The sequence below is a fragment of the Schistocerca nitens genome, chromosome 5 (assembly GCF_023898315.1).
Source record: "Schistocerca nitens isolate TAMUIC-IGC-003100 chromosome 5, iqSchNite1.1, whole genome shotgun sequence".
Taxonomy (NCBI): Eukaryota; Metazoa; Arthropoda; class Insecta; order Orthoptera; family Acrididae; genus Schistocerca; species Schistocerca nitens.
The window spans coordinates 856,506,222-856,527,783 of NC_064618.1; the positions used below are offsets into that span (position 1 = coordinate 856,506,222).

At 38.8% G+C, this 21,562-nt stretch overlaps 1 protein-coding gene across 3 annotated transcripts in view; it reads right to left on the reverse strand.

The window, feature by feature from the left end:
• The window catches only part of LOC126259278 (RNA-binding protein Pasilla), an 88,849-nt gene that overhangs the window by 30,772 nt on the left and 36,515 nt on the right, over positions 1-21,562 (reverse strand). For 2 of the 3 annotated variants that reach the window (XM_049955920.1, XM_049955922.1), the window contains exon 3: positions 5,618-5,784. In XM_049955920.1, the coding sequence (XP_049811877.1) occupies positions 5,618-5,784 (167 nt within the window). The remainder of the gene's footprint in view (positions 1-5,617; positions 5,785-21,562) is intronic. The other variant, XM_049955921.1, reaches the window with a different exon arrangement.

Below are 21,562 nucleotides of genomic sequence, written 5' to 3' on the forward strand. Positions count from 1 at the left end.
AGTACATTTGATCAGACATCTCTGCAATAGAATATATAAAAAAATCTGTATGCTAGAACAACAAATCGTTCAGCTTCTTAAGAGAACAAGATCCCTTACTATGAGCTACCAGCCCACAAACAAACAAGATGTAAACTGCAATAAGCTATATCAACAGTGCTAACCAACTGGCAACAACTGAGCATAACAAATAACTTTGCAATAAAATTGCTAAAATGTCTTTCCCAATATTTACATTCGTAATCGACCAGAGCAAGAAAAATTACAAACCGGCATCAGTCATCATATTAAAAATAGGTACCACAATGGAAAAACTCTGCAAACTCTCGCTTTTAAAGCTGCAGCATAGGATTCACAGTGGATTATGTCAAGAAACAGTTAAAATAATCTTCATGAACAAGAATTTGGCACTAGTACTGAAGATAATAGCAATAATTATGTGGCCGCACAGCCTAGGAAGTTTAATTATCCATGACAGAGGGCATGGAAGTCCGTACAAAATGTACCTATTTTTCTTCTTGATCCCTAGTCCAAACCTACTGAAGTTTAGATTTTGGTGTCTGTTTTCTCCTTTTGTTATAGCTAACATTTGTTATCAAACAATACTGTAGTAGTCTACACTGAGGCAGCAGACCTTAGTATTTTTGCACCATTCATGTTTCAGCAAGTATTGTGTGTGGAGTGGAACTTTACATCCCCCCCATCCATCAGACAAACTTCAGTAAAGTATTTTGATCTATCTGAAACTAATTAACTTATCAATAATTAACATTAAAGTTTGTTACCAGTCATGTTTTCTATTGTAGATTTTTGCCACTCTGCTTATTAGATTCTGGCCTTTGCCCTTACATGATGTGGACCTGATTTTTTTTTTGCACGACAGGACATACTTCATTAACTAATTAAACCATGAAGATTTTTGCATATTTTACCATACTTTTCAATATGGTACTTCCACTCTTAAATGGGGTTATTCCCAATGTGGATGCTTAACATGATTACACACACTTTACTAATTTGTTAACCCAAAATATATTTCATAAACCAAATTACTATTAATACTTATGCTCCTAAGTAGCAAAATATAACCTAATATAACAACAAACATGATCAGTTATTGATAATATAATGTAAATGGATAGATAAAAAAATCTACTCACCAAGCGGAGGCTGGGGAACACGCACGCACGCGCGCGCGCGCCCACACACACACACACACACACACACACACACACACACAGGTTTAACTTTTACAAGCTTTAAGAGACAGTGACTCCTCCTCCTGGCAGAAGAGAGGCTGCTAGTGACTCCTCCTCCTGGCAGAAGAGAGGCTGCCAGAAGTAGGAGCCACTGGCTCCAAAAGCTTGTAAAAGTAAAATCATTCTTTTGTGTGTGTGTGTGTGTGTGTGTGTGTGTGTGTGTGTGTGTGTGTGAGAGAGAGAGAGAGAGAGACCCGACCTCTCCCACCGCCTGGTGAGCAGATTTTTATCTATGTATTTTCATTAAAATATAACCTAGCCATTTTTCAAATGTTATGTGGAGTCACCAAAAATTTTCAGACTGAGACCCGCTAGCACCCATTTCTCATCTATGTGACGTCTTGAAAAGCTGTGGTTGCTCTGGATTGTATTCAAGTTAATGTCCGAGTTCATGACCTAGTTCTACAATGCTGACTTTTGTACAGAAAAGTTGTGGCTCACTATTACAGTGTTGACCCTTTTGCAGCTATTAAGTATTCGCAAAGTTTGTATTATTTAATATTTCTATGAAAATCTTTAGACAGTGTATATGAGACCAGCATGTATATGTGGATTATCTGATTTGCTTTTATTAAGCAGTGAGTATGTTATTCAATTCAGACTTAGATTTTATGCACTTTATGTTCAATCATATCGGTGACTAACTCAAGAACTTTAGTGTGGTGGTGGTGGTGGTGGTGATTGGTTTGTGGGGGCGCTCAACTGTGTTGCCATCAGTGCCAGTGCACATTCCCTATCTATACACAGTCCAATCTAGCCACTTTCACGAATGACGATAGAATGATGAGGACAACGCAAACACCCAGTCCCTGGGCAGAGAAAATCCCCAGCCCGGCTGGGAATCGAATCCGGGACCCCGTGATCCAGAGGTAGCAATGCTAGCCACTAGACCATGACGCGGATGAACTTTGCACTGTTTCCTCCACAGCCACTGTGTTCTACTAAAATTTTGTCTAAAAAGAATTGTAGCTTCATATAGTGATGGTGATGATAACACCACATCAGTATACAATGAAGAGGAGACACATATATGCATAAAGCATGATGTGAACATGATCTGATCATCACAATGTTTGTTATGGTAATAAATGTGGAGGAAAAGCCACGTTATTTGGGAATATCTACAACATACGTTATCTGCACAATTCCTAGAACTCAATGTACAGATATTCTACAAGACTTTGATCATCGAGACTGAGGGATTAAGTAAGCACCATCACACATTCTCTGATGCTGTCACAGTCAATGAGACAGGATGATCTTTCAGGTAAGCTATTATTTATCTGGAGACAGTGGGAAGACATTACAATTAGGGCACAGGTCCAATGGCCACCATCAATAGCATTGCACTAATTCATTTTTGTACCTCTCTGATGTGGTTCTATTGACACTAACATACCTACCTTTCTTACTCGCCTCATGAGTTGCTGACTCAGTGGCAACCACTTATAAATTGCCCAAGATTATACACAAAAACAAATGAGTCTGTTTCAGTTTAAATGAGTTCACTTAGTGCAAAGCACCCAAACTTTATACTAAACCTAAAAGCAACATTTACTGCACAGATTTAGCAACCAACATTGAGAATTAGTGATAAGAAAATTTCAGTATCTGGTTGGGAGTGGAATAAAGCTTTAACAGTCATTGTTGATCAATTTTTTAGGTAGTTCAAATCATAAAACAGCATTTGAAGCAAAAACTTTGACTACACAGCTTTGTAATCAACTTACTGAACAAATTTCAGCAATAGCACAACACGTGTTTACGAGGTTGTGAATTTATATTTCACAAACACATTTGTTTGCTTCTGAGGTCAAAGGGTAGGTGGGGAATATAGACACTAAAATCTGTGAGAAACAGACAAGTCACTCAGCATGAGAGAGAGGTGTGTGCACTAAGCATTTTTCACTGAATATATTTATTGTCGTCTTCCATTCACCTTAAATAATATCATCTTATCAATTCATTGCTATTAGCCACAAGAAAAATTTAGTAGTGTCTTAGTCACAAATTGCCAGATATGTTGGTACCAGTAAACAAACCCTCAATTCCTTAAACTCATGTATCAAACAGTTTCAAATGCCTAATTACTTTACAAATGAGTTAATGTATTAAATAATTGCCTTTAAGCAGCCAAGCAAGAAAAAAATTCATAGGTGGTCTGAAATTTTGCTTAAAGTTTATTGGAAGTCAGTTGGTAAGTGCTCCCATTCTCTAATACTGCATGTATAGTCCAGCTATTTGTGCTTCATAATTTACGCTGATTCAAGACAAACACACGGTTTCTAATTGTGATATCTGTCTCAATGCTTTAAACTTTTAACTTAAGATTATACCTCTTATGACAGCAGTTTAAATTTTTACATTAGGTGAAATATTGAAAATCTAATTTTTGTTTACTCTGGAAGCTGTTAGATATGCAACTGTGATTGGGTTCTGGTACAGTGGTTTAGTGATACAGACTTCAACAAAAACACAGGTGCTGTGTGTTTGTGTGTGTGTGTGTGTGGCAGTTTCAATTATGTGCTTCAACTGGATTGCATAAGGGCAAGTTCTGCCTACAATACAGATGCCACTGAATGTTTACGAGAGATCTTTCTCAGGATTACACTTTCCCTACTTCCATCCATAGTCATTTTGGAAGTTTTGTGCCTTTCATCTCGCTCTAGCTGCCAATTTCTCTTTTCTATGCCACATCTTACTGTGTAGAAACCCTTTTCTATGCTCCTCAAATACACACTGGACAACTTCCACGACTACTTTTGATTCTTTAGTTTTGAATTAGAATCTAAAATCTCCCCTCCCACCAATGCTTTTAATGATTTAATGCTTTTGCAATAGCTTTCCTATAGTACTTTCTAAAGTCATCATCAAAAAATTTAAAATGCAAGCTACCATTACACATCACCATCATCATCTGTAGGATGATTAAAAAATATTAGAACAAGTAGCTTTACACAAATTTCATAAATAATACTGGAATTGCTTTATGAGGAAGCCAAAATACATGATTGATAAATAAAAGATGTCAGCCATCAGTAACCACAAAATGTCATTTGTGATGTACGCACTTACAATCCATTTATTAAAAATAGCGCTCACACAAATTATGCATGAAGAATAAGTTCTGCAAGGGGGGAGGGGGTGGGGCTCACTTTACAGCATGAATGTTTTATCTAACACCAATGTCTGATTAGAACTCTAATTTAAGAACCATTGTGCACATCTATTCAATGCAAAACTGCAAGCTAACTTCAGTAGCACTAAGTACATAGTACACTGTAATATCCAAGTTACCCAAGGACGATGCAAACAACAAATTTGATACATAGTGCACAGATTTTGTGTTATTCGTGATATCAACCAGATTAAAAAAAGCTTTGCTCATAACAAACAGAGCACAATACCCTTGACTATGTAATATCCTACACTTAACTATGGAAAGTTACTATATCTTTTTGACTGTACAGACAACTATTGAAAGCACTGAATTTCTGGACAAAAACACGGAAACTTCATACTTCAATTCATGCCAACATTATATACCTGAGCTTTATTACAAAGGCATAATACAAACAGCTATCATCATGTATTTCAAACTTCCTCATAAAGCAATTCCAGTAACGGTTGATGAAATTTATATCAAAATACTTGTACTAATATAGTTTTCATCATTCTTCACAATACAGTATTACTTCAGTTCCACATCCAGGAACACAAATGTTTAAAACTATCAACTAAGTACATCTAAGGCATTAGCATATGCCAGACTAGTTCATCAACCACAACAAGGACCATTTTGTGCTCCCTCATAAAAAGGGTGTATGGGAAACAACTATTCTGACACATACAGTTTATCTGAGACATATCAACATACGTGTACTAGCACAGGTCACCGAGATGCTGACAAAAAATAAATCTCAGCAGAGAAAATAAATGAAAAAACTCGACATGTTGCAGGAATTCAGCACAATTACAGCATTACACCTTTGAAACAGGGTGTCTCCCCACTTAAAGAAATTTTAAGACTGTAAAACAATGATGATGCAGCAAATGCCAAGTATATTCATATTACAACACAAAGGTATGCAACAATGCACATGGATTTTTTTCTTCACTTTTTGTGGTGACAGATCTCCATGTCTGAGAATCAACTATTATGTCTGCATGTTATGATATTAGAAATGAAAGTGCCAAAACTCCAGAATAACAATTTTTTCTGGGAGTTATATGCAAAGATAATGATAGGAAAAGTGCATTTGCGTTTTTAAATGCCACTGGGCTTGAGAGGCAATGGTAAAGCCAATGGTTGATGAATGAGTCTTCGTATGGATAGAGTTAGACCTGTTACTTATTACCTGAAAATTTACCTGCTTGTCACGCTCAGCAGCTGTTTTACTGTCAAAATCTATAGCCTGTTTAGCATTCAGATCTGGTTTCTCCCTGATTTTTTCCATGATGAAGATGAGAACAAGCATAATGGCATCCACAGTACCTGTTATCAGGCAAATTCTTTCTGTTGTGGCTGTAAAAGGACACCATGGGTAACTTTAAATGAGATGTCAGGCACATGTAAAAATTTGTAAAGTTAAGATCAGTGAAATGAGAAAAAGAAAACCTAATCCAAAAGAAATGAACTAATACAATATGCCCTGAAAGTGGCACGGAAATCTGCAATTTGCCCATAAAAGAGAAGCCACGAAAGAAAGATAGATTTTTACACACACAAATGTTTTGAAGCAAAATGACTGTGCCCTTCAATATGAGAAAAGAAATTGTTTATGTATACAAAGGTGTGGATGACATGATATGTTATTAAATTCAATACAAGCTTTACTGTAGATAGGATCTTTCCTAACTGCATAAAAAATTTGTTTAAAAATGAGCAGTTGTAAATCAGGCATAGATTGTGGTGAACATTAACATAAAGTAACAATTTCTGCATATGATGAATGATAAAGTTTTCACTTATCTCTCATCTTGCAGTCAACAACAGTGACTTTCCCCTCTAATCATGACTGAAGGTCCTGTGTTTCCACATACTGAATAGAAGATTTTTTCCCTTGTTGTTACTGTACTTACAAAAATCTGTTCACCTGAAACACTGCACTCCAATTCCAAACAACAAAACCAGTCAAATGGGTCATTACATCTAAATATATGGCTGACGCAAACCAAACTTTTAAACATGGCAGGTACTAAAACATTTATTTTGCCATTTTGTACTGCTACATATATATATATATATATATATATATATATATATATATATATATATATATATATATATATATATATATATATATATATATATAAGCGCTGGCAGGTCGATAGACACACAAACAAACACAAATATACACACAAAATTCAAGCTTTCGCAACAAACTGTTGCCTCATCAGGAAAGAGGGAAGGAGAGGGAAAGACGAAAGGATGTGGGTTTTAAGGGAGAGGGTAAGGAGTCATTCCAATCCCGGGAGCGGAAAGACTTACCTTAGGGGGAAAAAAGGACAGGTATACACTCGCACACACACACATATCCATCCACACATACAGACACAAGCAGACATATTTAAAGACAAAGAGTTTGGGCAGAGATGTCAGTCGAGGTGGAAGAGTAGAGGCAAAGAAGTTGTTGAGAGACAGGTGAGGTATGAGTGGCGGCAACTGGAAATTAGCGGAGATTGAGGCCTGGCGGATAACGAGAAGAGAGGATATACTGAAGGGCAAGTTCCCATCTCCGGAGTTCGGATAGGTTGGTGTTGGTGGGAAGTATCCAGATAACCCGGACGATGTAACACTGTGCCAAGATGTGCTGGCTGTGCACCAAGGCATGTTTAGCCACAGGGTGATCCTCATTACCAACAAACACTGTCTGCCTGTGTCCATTCATGCGAATGGACAGTTTGTTGCTGGTCATTCCCACATAGAATGCATCACAGTGTAGACAGGTCAGTTGGTAAATCACGTGGGTGCTTTCACACGTGGCTCTGCCTTTGATCGTGTACACCTTCCGGGTTACAGGACTGGAGTAGGTGGTGGTGGGAGGGTGCATGGGACAGGTTTTGCACCGGGGGCGGTTACAAGGATAGGAGCCAGAGGGTAGGGAAGGTGGTTTGGGGATTTCATAGGGATGAACTAACAGGTTACGAAGGTTAGGTGGACGGCGGAAAGACACTCTTGGCGGAGTGGGGAGGATTTCATGAAGGATGGATCTCATTTCAGGGCAGGATTTGAGGAAGTCGTATCCCTGCTGGAGAGCCACATTCAGAGTCTGGTCCAGTCCCGGAAAGTATCCTGTCACAAGTGGGGCACTTTTGTGGTTCTTCTGTGGGGGATTCTGGGTTTGAGGGGATGAGGAAGTGGCTTTGGTTATTTGCTTCTGTACCAGGCCGGGAGGGTAGTTGCGGGATGAGAAAGCTGTTGTCAGGTTGTTGGTGTAATGTTTCAGGGATTCCGGACTGGAGCAGATTCGTTTGCCACGAAGACCTAGGCTGTAGGGAAGGGACCGTTTGATGTGGAATGGGTGGCAGCTGTCATAATGGAGGTACTGTTGCTTGTTGGTGGGTTTGATGTGGACGGACGTGTGAAGTTGGCCATTGGACAGGTGGAGGTCAACGTCAAGGAAAGTGGCATGGGATTTGGAGTAGGACCAGGTGAATCTGATGGAACCAAAGGAGTTGAGGTTGGAGAGGAAATTCTGGAGTTCTTCTTCACTGTGAGTCCAGAGCATGAAGATGTCATCAATAAATCTGTACCAAACTTTGGGTTGGCAGACCTGGGTAACCAAGAAGGCTTCCTCTAAGCGACCCATGAATAGGTTGGCGTACGAGGGGGCCATCCTGGTACCCATGGCTGTTCCCTTTAATTGTTGGTATGTCTGGCCTTCAAAAGTGAAGAAGTTGTGAGTCGGGATGAAGCTGGCTAAGGTAATGAGGAAAGAGGTTTTAGGTAGGGTGGCAGGTGATCGGCGTGAAAGGAAATGCTCCATCGCAGCGAGGCCCTGGACGTGCGGAATATTTGTGTATAAGGAAGTGGCATCAATGGTTACAAGGATGGTTTCCGGGGGTAACAGATTGGGTAAGGATTCCAGGCGTTCAAGGAAGTGGTTGGTGTCTTTGATGAAGGATGGGAGACTGCATGTAATGGGTTGAAGGTGTTGATCTACGTAGGCAGAGATACGTTCTGTGGGGGCTTGGTAACCAGCTACAATGGGGCGGCCGGGATGATTGGGTTTGTGGATTTTAGGAAGAAGGTAGAAGGTTGGGGTGCGGGGTGTCGGTGGGGTCAGGAGGTTGATGGAGTCAGGTGAAAGGTTTTGCAGGGGGCCTAAGGTTCTGAGGATTCCTTGAAGCTCCGCCTGGACATCGGGAATGGGGTTACCTTGGCAAACTTTGTATGTGGTGTTGTCTGAAAGCTGACGCAGTCCCTCAGCCACATACTCCCGACGATCAAGTACCACGGTCGTGGAACCCTTGTCCGCCGGAAGAATGACGATGGATCGGTCAGCCTTCAGATCACGGATAGCCTGGGCTTCAGCAGTGGTGATGTTGGGTGTAGGATTAAGGTTTTTTAAGAAGGATTGAGATGCAAGGCTGGAAGTCAGAAATTCCTGGAAGGTTTGGAGAGGGTGATTTTGAGGAAGAGGAGGTGGGTCCCGCTGTGACGGAGGACGGAACTGTTCCAGGCAGGGTTCAATTTGGATGGTGTCTTGGGGAGTTGGATCATTAGGATGCTCTGGACTCACAGTGAAGAAGAACTCCAGAATTTCCTCTCCAACCTCAACTCCTTTGGTTCCATCAGATTCACCTGGTCCTACTCCAAATCCCATGCCACTTTCCTTGACGTTGACCTCCACCTGTCCAATGGCCAACTTCACACGTCCGTCCACATCAAACCCACCAACAAGCAACAGTACCTCCATTATGACAGCTGCCACCCATTCCACATCAAACGGTCCCTTCCCTACAGCCTAGGTCTTCGTGGCAAACGAATCTGCTCCAGTCCGGAATCCCTGAAACATTACACCAACAACCTGACAACAGCTTTCTCATCCCGCAACTACCCTCCCGGCCTGGTACAGAAGCAAATAACCAAAGCCACTTCCTCATCCCCTCAAACCCAGAATCCCCCACAGAAGAACCACAAAAGTGCCCCACTTGTGACAGGATACTTTCCGGGACTGGACCAGACTCTGAATGTGGCTCTCCAGCAGGGATACGACTTCCTCAAATCCTGCCCTGAAATGAGATCCATCCTTCATGAAATCCTCCCCACTCCGCCAAGAGTGTCTTTCCGCCGTCCACCTAACCTTCGTAACCTGTTAGTTCATCCCTATGAAATCCCCAAACCACCTTCCCTACCCTCTGGCTCCTATCCTTGTAACCGCCCCCGGTGCAAAACCTGTCCCATGCACCCTCCCACCACCACCTACTCCAGTCCTGTAACCCGGAAGGTGTACACGATCAAAGGCAGAGCCACGTGTGAAAGCACCCACGTGATTTACCAACTGACCTGTCTACACTGTGATGCATTCTATGTGGGAATGACCAGCAACAAACTGTCCATTCGCATGAATGGACACAGGCAGACAGTGTTTGTTGGTAATGAGGATCACCCTGTGGCTAAACATGCCTTGGTGCACAGCCAGCACATCTTGGCACAGTGTTACATCGTCCGGGTTATCTGGATACTTCCCACCAACACCAACCTATCCGAACTCCGGAGATGGGAACTTGCCCTTCAGTATATCCTCTCTTCTCGTTATCCGCCAGGCCTCAATCTCCGCTAATTTCCAGTTGCCGCCACTCATACCTCACCTGTCTCTCAACAACTTCTTTGCCTCTACTCTTCCACCTCGACTGACATCTCTGCCCAAACTCTTTGTCTTTAAATATGTCTGCTTGTGTCTGTATGTGTGGATGGATATGTGTGTGTGTGCGAGTGTATACCTGTCCTTTTTTCCCCCTAAGGTAAGTCTTTCCGCTCCCGGGATTGGAATGACTCCTTACCCTCTCCCTTAAAACCCACATCCTTTCGTCTTTCCCTCTCCTTCCCTCTTTCCTGATGAGGCAACAGTTTGTTGCGAAAGCTTGAATTTTGTGTGTATATTTGTGTTTGTTTGTGTGTCTATCGACCTGCCAGCGCTTTTGTTTGGTAAGTCTCATCATCTTTCTTTTTAGATATATTTTTTCCACGTGGAATGTTTCCCTCTGTTATATATATATATATATATATATATATATATATATATATATATATATATATATATATATATATATATTAAAGCTTTAACAATCAGATTTCTTTCATGGAACTGATTTTTCCATATTTTCATATTTGAACAAAGGTGACAACTCAAACTTTTGGTAAACTGCCTCTTTTGGTAACTGAATACTGAATTTGACAAATTTGTATCAGCATGCTCGTCTGCAGAATTATCAGCATGTAATATGCTGCTGGAAAGAATACGTTCAACAAAAATTCAATGGAAGGCTACAGCGCTAAAAAAATGATTGAATACAAGGTAGTGATGGAGAGTGAGCAACTCTAAGGTAAGCAAAGTCTCACTGGAAAAAAAAAGAAGAGCTTTCATGCAAAATATGCCAATGGGTGTGATATGCAGCAAACCTACAACTATTCCATGCAGTGTACTCACTGGTAATTTTTAGCAGTATAAAAATTATTTTAGGGGTGAAATATACCAACAGCAGCATTTTTTGTTCTACCACATACTTACTGCATCCTGTACCTGACCTACCAGCACCCAACCTTTCACACATATTGTGTCCACAGTCACACATATTGTGTCCACAGATGTCCTGAGAGACATGTAGTTTGTTGTGAGCATGATGCTCTTATAACAATTATCTCCCTTTAAGTGCAGCATTAGGGCAATTCCCACATATAACAAATAAAGGGGAAATTAACAGGAATGTTGTAAAGGAATTATCGTAGCATTTACCCACTCCATGTTGTAGAAATGGGACTATAGTAAAAAAATTACCAAGATCGAATAATCTTTATGATACTGATCCTACAAAAATGGGAGATCCTTGTGGTAATGAAAATTGGAAAAGTTTGCCATTAAACTGTAGGAAAAATATTCCAAAGCCAAATCTATATAAAATGGAATCAGTATTTCAAATCGCCAACTTAGCAGTCACTTAAAATTAACAAAAATTGCTGGGGAGTGGAACGCATCTTGCCAAAGTCTACAATTTTTTGAATAGCATATGCACAGAGAGTGAATTTTTGGGTAAGAACAGAATTAGGTCTTGAAATAAACAACAGTAGTGATTTTTTTTTTTTTTTTTTGGCAGAGCTCGAACAGCTGCATTGCATTACTTTACAACATGCAAGTCTCTGCACAGATTGCACAGAAGGAGAGGTAACGACTGGCTGAAGCACAGTCAGGTCTTCATGCATACTATGACAGCTCATTTGATAAGAATGTTTCAAGAACAGGTAAGAGATAAAGTTGGAAAGTACAGAGATGGAATCTGTCCAAAAGTTTCGTGGAACTTCACACTTTAGTGTAGAGCGAAAGAGGTACACTATACTATATTCCAAAAATAAACATTTGTTACTGGAAAACAAACAGTAAATGTACCCATGTTGCAAATACCACACATTCCTCTACCTTTGCATAACCACCACAAAAAATTCCTAAATATCTGAAGCATAGAAATCTGGCAATTCACTGACTGTTACTTCTGCTTCTTTTTATACCAGTCATTCCTTCCAATATAATTTTAGTACATCACATAATTGGTTTTGTGTGGATTCATGTGCTGTATATAACTTAAATTTTGTTTTCTTCTCCTTACAATAATTCACACTGGGCAGTTTTAAAAACTTATCGCCATATTTGTGTTATTATATTATATTGTGTAGTGAATGGATATTTCAAATTTCACATGTCTGGTGGGTGTCAACTATGTAATAACAACAGTCTTTCAATTGGATGCCACTTCTGTGACGTGCATCACGTCTTTAATACAAACCCAGTTATACAACCAAGGGAAGGGACATACAGTAACTTTGACTTTGAACCATTTGGTATTTCTAACAACTCTTCACATCATTGAGAAGTGAAGGTTAGATTACAGACGGAGTGAAAATTTCCACAGTCCAGCTGTGATTTGACCCAGAGACCCTTTCTAGTCACACTCTTTACCACTAGACCACCGGGCCCGACATCTGTTAGGTGAGACGGTGAGAGGTCACACATATGAATATACATGTTATCCTGTTTGTTGAGATTTGGTTCAAATAGGTACTAGTGACTGACTATTTTTCTATTAATAGAAAAAGAATGCAAACATGGAGAAAGTTTTGAAGAAATTTGCATTATTTCTCTCCAACATTTAGCATCTACGTACTTCAGCACTAATGAATATTTCCATTTCATTAAAATACTTTTTTTCTCATAACACAAAGATAATCTTAAGCAAACTGTACAAAATACAAATGAATGAATGTATGTTTTTTGTTCATCATGTGTGCGTTTAGATACCATTTGTCCTATTACGATGAAACTTTGTTGAGTAGTTGTGGGCACACCTATGAAGGATAACAGAAACAAAAATGGGTTACCATAGAAGCTTAAATCAGGAACTACAAACAATTTCAATCAAATTTTGTGTATAAGTGACTCCTCATTTGTATAAAAATAATGTGGGGTAATACATATCAACTACTCGTGGGTTGGAGGGTGTGGTGGTAGGTGGATGAGAAGATATGACATGCAATAAATTTGATAATGATCAATATTGGAATCAAATCCACAGTTTCCAGGGTCACTTGACCTCTTGGTGATAGTCGCAGTGATTTATCACCTCTAGAGCTGGGGCCAGGAAAAGTGGAAAGACAACGAAATTACCTCTACATTGGCTGGAGGAATTTCTCCTTAAATTGGCACATGTATCACTTACTACCTGGAGAAATTTACTGTGACAAATCCCTGGCACCCCTAGAGCTGAGGGGTCTGAGTGGAGTAAAAAGAAGGTTACATAAAGGCAAAAACCAGGAACACCAGGAGCAATTTCAACCAAATCTGGTATCCACGTGACTCATTATTTGTATGAAATAGTGTGGTAATGAGATACCCCTCCTACCACTGATGGAGGAGATGACAACGAGAAAGAGTGGCTTTCCATTAAGTAGTTGACTTTGAATACATTAAGCACAATGTCTTATTTGCATTGTTCAATGTGTCCACCAAATTGTGAGAATGAGAACTTCAGGATCATTTTGCCACCCTGTTTCAGGGCTACAACTACACAGCTCAATGCTCGATACTACACATACTCTCCAAAGTCACATGGTTGATTAGTTTCATGTTCCTTGCATCATTTGTATGATTAATCATAATTATGTCGAATGAGTCATTTTACATTCACACAACACATTCATTTGTGAAAATTGCTGTATGCTGATCATCTACTTTTTCTTTCTTTGCTTCTTTAGTACTGTTGTGAATTAACAATTCCTACTGATCATCTTTCACACATTACAGAGTAGGAGGAGTTGTCATGGAGAAATTTTTTCAGTTTCTATTTGAAGTGAACTCTGCTGCTGTCAGACATTTTATATCATTGGGCAAAAAATTTTGGTCACACCCCTTTTTTGTGCTAAAGACAATCTTACAATGGAGTAATGATTGCCCTTTTTTCCTTCTGATATTGCAATTACATATCTCATGGTTCCTTCCCAACTGCAGTGGATTATTTACAACGAATTTCATTAGAAAATAAATATAATCTGAGGCAGTAGTCAAAATATAACTTATTAAACAGATGTCTACAAAATGTTTGTGGGTGAGAACCATATATGATTCTTACACCGCATTTTTGAGCAATGAACATGTTCTTCCTTAAACTTTAATTACCCCAGAACATTATTCCATTTAACATTATTAAATGAAAATATGTCAACTTACTGATCTGTCGCCCCCGAGATTTGCAATGACTTGAAGTGCAAATGTGACTGACCCAAGTTGTTTTAAGAGCTCCAATTCTCATTAATATGAACACCCAAAAGTTTTGACATTTCCACGCTATTTATTATGTCCTCACTATGTTACACTTATCGTTGGTCTAGTACCACTAGATGTGCAGAGCTGAATTTGTTGTACATTTTTGACAATTACAGATACTATTTGCAGAAAACCACTCAATAATACTTTTAAGAACATTATTTACCATTTCTTCTGTTGCTTTACATACATCTGAATCTATTTCAATACTAGTGACTTCTGCAAAACTAACTAATTCTGCTTGTTGTAGTTAGACACAAGGTCACTTACATATTTTAAAAACAATAGTGGATCTAAGATTGAGCCATGTGGTACCCCCATAATTGCTCATAACTTTCTGCTCTCTTTCAGTTAAATATGATATCCACTTGTTTGCTACAGCAACAATTCCATAAAACTTAAGTTTATCCAGGAGAGTATTGTAATTCACGAAGTCAAATGAATAGACAGACCACAAAAAAATACTAGCTTGTGCTAGTTTATTTAATGCTTGCAAAATTTTGCAAGTGAATGTGTGAATGTCATTCTTAGTTCAACTCTTCTGAAATAAAAACTGAGTTATTGAGGATATTATTCTCCTTTGGTGGAACACTATTCTACAATACACAACCTCAAAAATTTTGGAAAATTATATCTGTAGGGAAACGAGGTGGTTGTTATTGACATCTCTCCTAACGCCTCTCTTATTAGGGGGCAGGGGTTAACAAGGACATATCTGAAACTATCTGGAAAACTGCACCAGTGACTGATGAATTACAGCTTACATATTTCAGAAAATACTGTGCTTATAATATGGAAACAACCCTTTAGAACTCTACTGGAACACCATCAAATCCAGATCAGCTTTTATTTTGCCTTTGAATATGTCTGCTTGTGTCATATATATATATATATATATATATGTGTGTGTGTGTGTGTACGTGAACGCGCGCGCGAGCGAGCGAGTGTATACCCATCTTTTTTCCCCCCTAAGGTAAGTCTTTCCGCTCCTGGGATTGGAATGACTCCTAACCCTCTCCCTTAAAACCCACATCCTTTTGTCTTTCCCTCTCCTTCCCTCTTTCCTGACGAAGCAACCGTTGGTTGCGAAAGCTTGAATTTTGTGTGTATGTTTGTGTGTCTATCGACCTGCCAGCGCTTTCATTTGGTAAGTCACATCTTCTTTGTTTTTAGATATATTTTTCCCACGAGGAATATAATTTCAGAAGGAGAAATGGGCGACACATCCACATGAGCAAATTTTATGTAAGTTAGCTGCTGAACATACTCTGGATTTTTCTCTTTAACTGTTTGCCCCTATACTACATCTAACAATGATTATTAAACAAACTGGCTACCTATGACAGGTCATTTACAGCCCTTCCATTTAAACTAATAGTGATGTTATCCTTATCTCATTTTACTACATTCCATATAGTCATACGCCTGTAGTCAGAATTACTAATTTCCGGCATAATATGCATGTTCCTTTATTTTTTTAATAACTTTATTAAGTAATTCTGAATAGCTTTTGTAGTGTGCAACTACTGCAGGGCCTTTACTTGTTCTTGGCAACAGATACAATTCCCTTTTCCTTCCACGAGATACTTTAATCCTTCTAGTGATCCATGATTTTTGTATGTCAGTTAATGTCCTTTCTGGTAACTTACGTTGCAAGCTAATTTCAAATAATGATATGAATTTATCATGGAATTGATTAAAAAGTTGAAACTACAGGTTGGAATATCAGCAATATTATGAAAAGGAGAGACTGCTACTCACTGTGAAGATGAGGCACTGAGTTGCAGGCAGGAACAATGAGAAGTTGTTACACATTTGAGTTTTCAGCCAAAGCTGTTTCACAAATTTCTGAAAATTTGTAACAATATTTGTCCTGGAATCATCAATTATTCCAACTAATTTCCACTGAGGAGTATCCATAAGACACCATCTTATTTATCCTAACTAACTATGCATCATAAACAGAGAGCATTTGCTACTGGGCACAGAATTATTTTCTTGTTTTGAGCTTCATTGAAGAGAAGATTATCTATTTGGGTCCTACTGCCTTTATTGAAATCAAATTGCATGAACCGAATAGGTTTCCAAATAATTTTTCCTACCAGAATCCTTTAAAAAATATACATTGAAATCACCACAGACTATTAATTGCTTGCTGCTGCCCGACGTCACAGTAGACACTCCATATTCCTCAGACAGTTGCGAATTTGCCAGTGGAGAGAGAGATATGGCAATTCTGGGGATATAGATATGGCAATTCGGTATTAATTCTCAATCACACACTTCTATGTGCTGATCACTACAAAATCTACTTGTCTTGATGTTTTTGAATTTATGAATGTTAGTTCTACATGGGTAAGTGCTTGAGTGTAATCTTTTATAGTTAATTTCTCCAATCTTGTAGTCATGTGCTGCTGAGACTGGCACAGAATGCCTATCTTTTCAGAGATCTCTAAAATTTCTAAACAGGCAAGAAGCTGTTCTACCTTATTACTCAATCCTCTAATATTCTGATGACGTAAGCTAACCTTAGTTTTCTGTATATTCTTGAGCATTTTGTGGGGCTCTTCTTCTGTTTTAAATTCTTTCACAACATTGTGCCAGATTCCCGACTAACACAAAAAAATCTACCCGTCCATGTGACGGTGGTTCACACACATTTTCTGCAAGAAGTTCAGGCAACCTATCCTCCATCCCCCAATTCAGGTGTAGACAACGTCTAATATACCCACATCTCCCAACTGTAGCAACAGGCACTGTACTCATATGAGATGTCATTTCATTCAACAGCAGCCTGCTCACACTGCGTTCACACAGCTCACAGCTGTATAATCCAGGGCTGATAATGATGCTGCAAGACCTCCACAAAACTCTCACTTTTCTGTGAAGTTGCTATTCCTATTCCATCCATATCATCCTAAATGCTGTCATCCTAAATGCTGCAATTTCTGTTTTGAGCTAGGCTGTTTCCTGCTCCACCTTCTACGGTCACCCGAGCCTCTTTATCAAAATCCTCACACAAATGCCCTACGTCCTTTGTCACCCCGCTAAGGCCACCACTTTGTTTCACAATATTTGTGAACTGGTACTCTGTTCCTAATTTGTCTTGTACCATTTGACCGACACCCCAGCCACAGTTGCTTCCTAGCAGCTAAACGTCCTTCCTAATCTCTTATTACCGACCTACACTTAATTCCTTTGATATAAGTCTGCTGCGACCTACTGTGACCTACAACTTGTCGCTGGATGAAGCTTTTCCCCTGCTACTTCAGGCAACAAGTCAAACTTATTAGATACTGTAAACTCTAACGTATTTGAAGTTGAAGAGATGTTTTCCCTTCAACTAGTTCCCAATATTTTCCCTCCTCCAACTTACTTAGTTCAAATTTCACTTTATCTAATTCAGCCTGAAGAGCACAAATCTTTGTTTCATGTACAATGATTCTCTTGTCTTTTCTGCGAAGCCTACAGCTCCTTGGGACAGCCTCACTGATCACCCATTCAATTTCCCACTACAACTGCCAAAGTGGAACTCCAGCCCACAATCTACACTTACAATGCTCTGTCTGACTAACCTAAGGCAACATCCATACTTATCATGCATTGCAACATGGACTAAACATTTAAAAGCAGAATTAAGTTAACACACTTTACACTACACTGATTTTTGTTATTTGCAAGACACAAAAATTAGGCCTAGAGGTTAGTGCTTCACGTGTATGATAAAATGTAAAATGCTGGTTATTTCCATTTAAAACACGAACTCAGCATTCACTAAACTGCAGACTGTATGAATTAACTTTTTCACAATAAGATAGAACTTTTAATTAGTATTTTTCATTTTTCTTGATATGAGGCATTTTTACTGTCACCAAAATACAGACTGCTGTGCAAATTTAATGGTATGTAATAAAATGAATACAGGGTCTCAAATCACAAAATCTTCAATTGCAGTACCCAGATGAAAGAGGTATAAAGGAACAAACCTATATATAAAATATGCTTCAAACAATCACCCTTCCCTATTATCTGTTTTTCCACCAGTAACACAGATCCAGCTACAGACAGGCACTAGTGTTGCTAACTGTGTGGAGAATCTGACAGTAGTAAGTGACCGCCCCTTTTTCTCAAAATGACAGTCAATTACTGTCAGAATTACAAGTTACAAGTTCACCTATCACTCAAACACTGCAGGGCAAAATTCGGGTGAAGTAGGGTGTTAATGTATGTGAAATGTATGTGACACACGGATATGTAGCTGAAGCCATGGACAAAAAAACTACTTTTTTATAAAAATTTTCATGCACATTGGCTGAACCATGTTGGCAAAGTTCCCTGGCACTCTGAAAACAATGCCACTGCCACCTAGCAGTGAATGGTATAACTCCTCGGACTTGCATAAAGCCACCCAACTGCACTGTCAGGCCAGCGCGAGCTACAGCTACAAGGGACTGGCTTGAAATGTTGCAAACTGTTTAAACGGCCTGCAATGCAGGCTGTATCAGATATAAAGCTGATATGGACAGATTCCTTAGGATCAAGTTAATGTTTGAGGAGTGTGGAGGGAAATGCAGGAGGTCAAACAGGAAATGTAGCTCACACTGAATGGGTGCTGTAGTCTGGCAGCTCATGCTGGAGTCTGTTGCGGCCAGGCAGACTGTGACGTACCAATGCTGCAGTCGGCTTGCAGCTCCTATCACTGCGATAATGTGTCACTCCCAGAAGCCAACTGGATATGGAGCAGGTAACACTCACACATCTTTCAAACCTTCCTGCATGCTTGTACTGAAATCTTTTAAGTTATATGGAGTGATGATATTCAGTTACCCAATGTTGTCCCTGAATCTTAGTCGTAGCCTCTACACAGTGCCCCGTAAACAAAATTTCCACTATGCCAGACAATTCATCCGGCAGTAGTGTGTGTGTGTGTGTGTGTGTGTGTGTGTGTGTGTGTGTGTGTGTGTCTCAAAATGTACGTTTACTGTACATCATAATATAACACGAACATACAGGCACCTGAAAATGGTAGTGTTGCCAAAACAAGCTACACTAACTATTGTTGGAAATAAAAGTAACAAATAGAAAACATGCGAGTTTTGCAAATTAAGGACATTTGGCACCTCAACAAATTCCTGTGTGTAATAGAGATAAAATTAATTTAGTTATTGCGTTAAGCTGGTGATGTGACAACTTGTGTTACCACTTTTTCGTTCAGAAGCAAATGTTATCTCTATTTTAAGATAATGAAATACAGGTTCTGAAAATATGACTGTTCCTAACCATAGTATGGCCGACTATTTTTGAGAAGTCCAGTTTCCATGGCCCTCTAAATATGAGGAATTTTTATTTTCTGGCTTCTTGACGCTGTTGCAACATTCTACATCTAAAAGTTGAAAATTGCTTTTGTCTGTCAACCGAACATAAGTTGCACACAATGCATTTTGTTATACAAAACCCAAGTGTTGACACTAATTAGTAACAGATACAAATCTGATCAGAGTAAATGTTTCAAACTCAGGAGTATAATGTGCACTTCAGATTAAATTCAACATACTTACACCATAAACACTTCACTAAAAGCTTCGCCAAATAATTGGACAAATGACTTCAGAACCAACTAACTGTTCTTGCTAATAAGTGAAATATTATGAGGCTTTTCAACAAATGATGCAATGGATGCTGCACACCAATTGAAAATAGAAACTGATCTGCCACTTTTTATAACGTGAAACGAAAAAACTGTAGGGATGATCAAAGAAACTGCCATTTCTTTCCAACAAAAGAAGTAGTAGCAAATGTAACAATGGAGATTCACAAGACACTTATAACTGAATATAACAACATGGGATCAAAAGTACAGTGAGAATGGAATCAAAATTCGAGTGGCAAATGCTAAGAAATGGTGTACAGAATATTGAAATTGAAGTCGAGTACAAGGAAGAAAATGACAATATGACACTCCAAATGGTTCGAATGGCTCTGAGCACTATGGGACTTAACATCTGAGGTCATCAGTCCCCTAGATCTTAGAACTATTTAAACCTAACTAACCTAAGGACATCACACACATCCATGCCTGAGGCAGGATTCGAACCTGCGACTGTAGTAGTCACGCAGTTCCGGACTGAAGCGCCTAGAGCCACTTGGCCACAGTGGCTGGCAGACACTCCAAATGTAAGCATGATAAAACAGAACTACTACTTAAGGAATTTGATGCTGACATTAAACAGGTGCAAGTTCGAAGATCAATGGTAACATTAAATTTAACAAACTCAGCAGATAAGCCGTACACAGATGTCAAACCACAAAATAAATAGATAGATTTATTTATTTTTATCATCTGAGTAAAATGGCCAACATCTGCAAATTTGTTGATTCAGGTGTTAATTTCTTTTTGTGAATGACACAACAATACCCTAAATTAAGTTCTTTTATTTTCATATAGGGCCTATAAACAAATTTTGCATGATTACTCCACACTCCCTTCATAAAAAAAAACACACACACACACACACACACACACACACACAGAGGGAGGGAGAGAGAGAGAGAGAGAGAGAGAGAGAGAGAGAGAGAGAGAGAGAGAGAGAGAGAGACTATTTAATATAATCACCAGATAAATAATTTCATAATGTGTTGTACATTGTCAATGTCTGCACTACGTAATAATTGAAACAAAATGGTTTACTTGCCTCCATGCTAATAAAATAATTCTCACCACTTCATTGTCATTTACAAACTAAACAAACAAGATTGTTTTGTACAACAATAACACTTACTGTAATACTTAATCCAATTACTACTTGCTATCACAATTTTTATGGTTCTGGGCAGTGATCAAGTCTACCTCCGTTGTTAGTTGCAATAGCAGACCACAGACTGTGTCAGGCGGTAATTAGTATTGGCAATATAGCAAAAAAAAAATATATATTTCTTGATTTTAATTTATTTCTGCTAATGTATGATTAAAAATGGCAAATCAAAGTTGACTATTTTTAACCTATTAAGCCCATGAAGAAATTCATTTCTAACACACCAGAATGTCAATTATTACAGTTAACTATCATATAATGCATTTACACATTAAAAAATAATAGTAAGTGCTCTGATAACTGTTAGTAAAGATTTTGTTGGGCAGTAAATGTGGATTAACATTTAATTGCTTCAATTGTGCACACTGGCAGTAAGTGTGCAACTACTAAGAACCAAAAGTAGGTAAAGGAAGCAAGTCATTAACAACGAACTGCACGAGCCCACTACTTACAC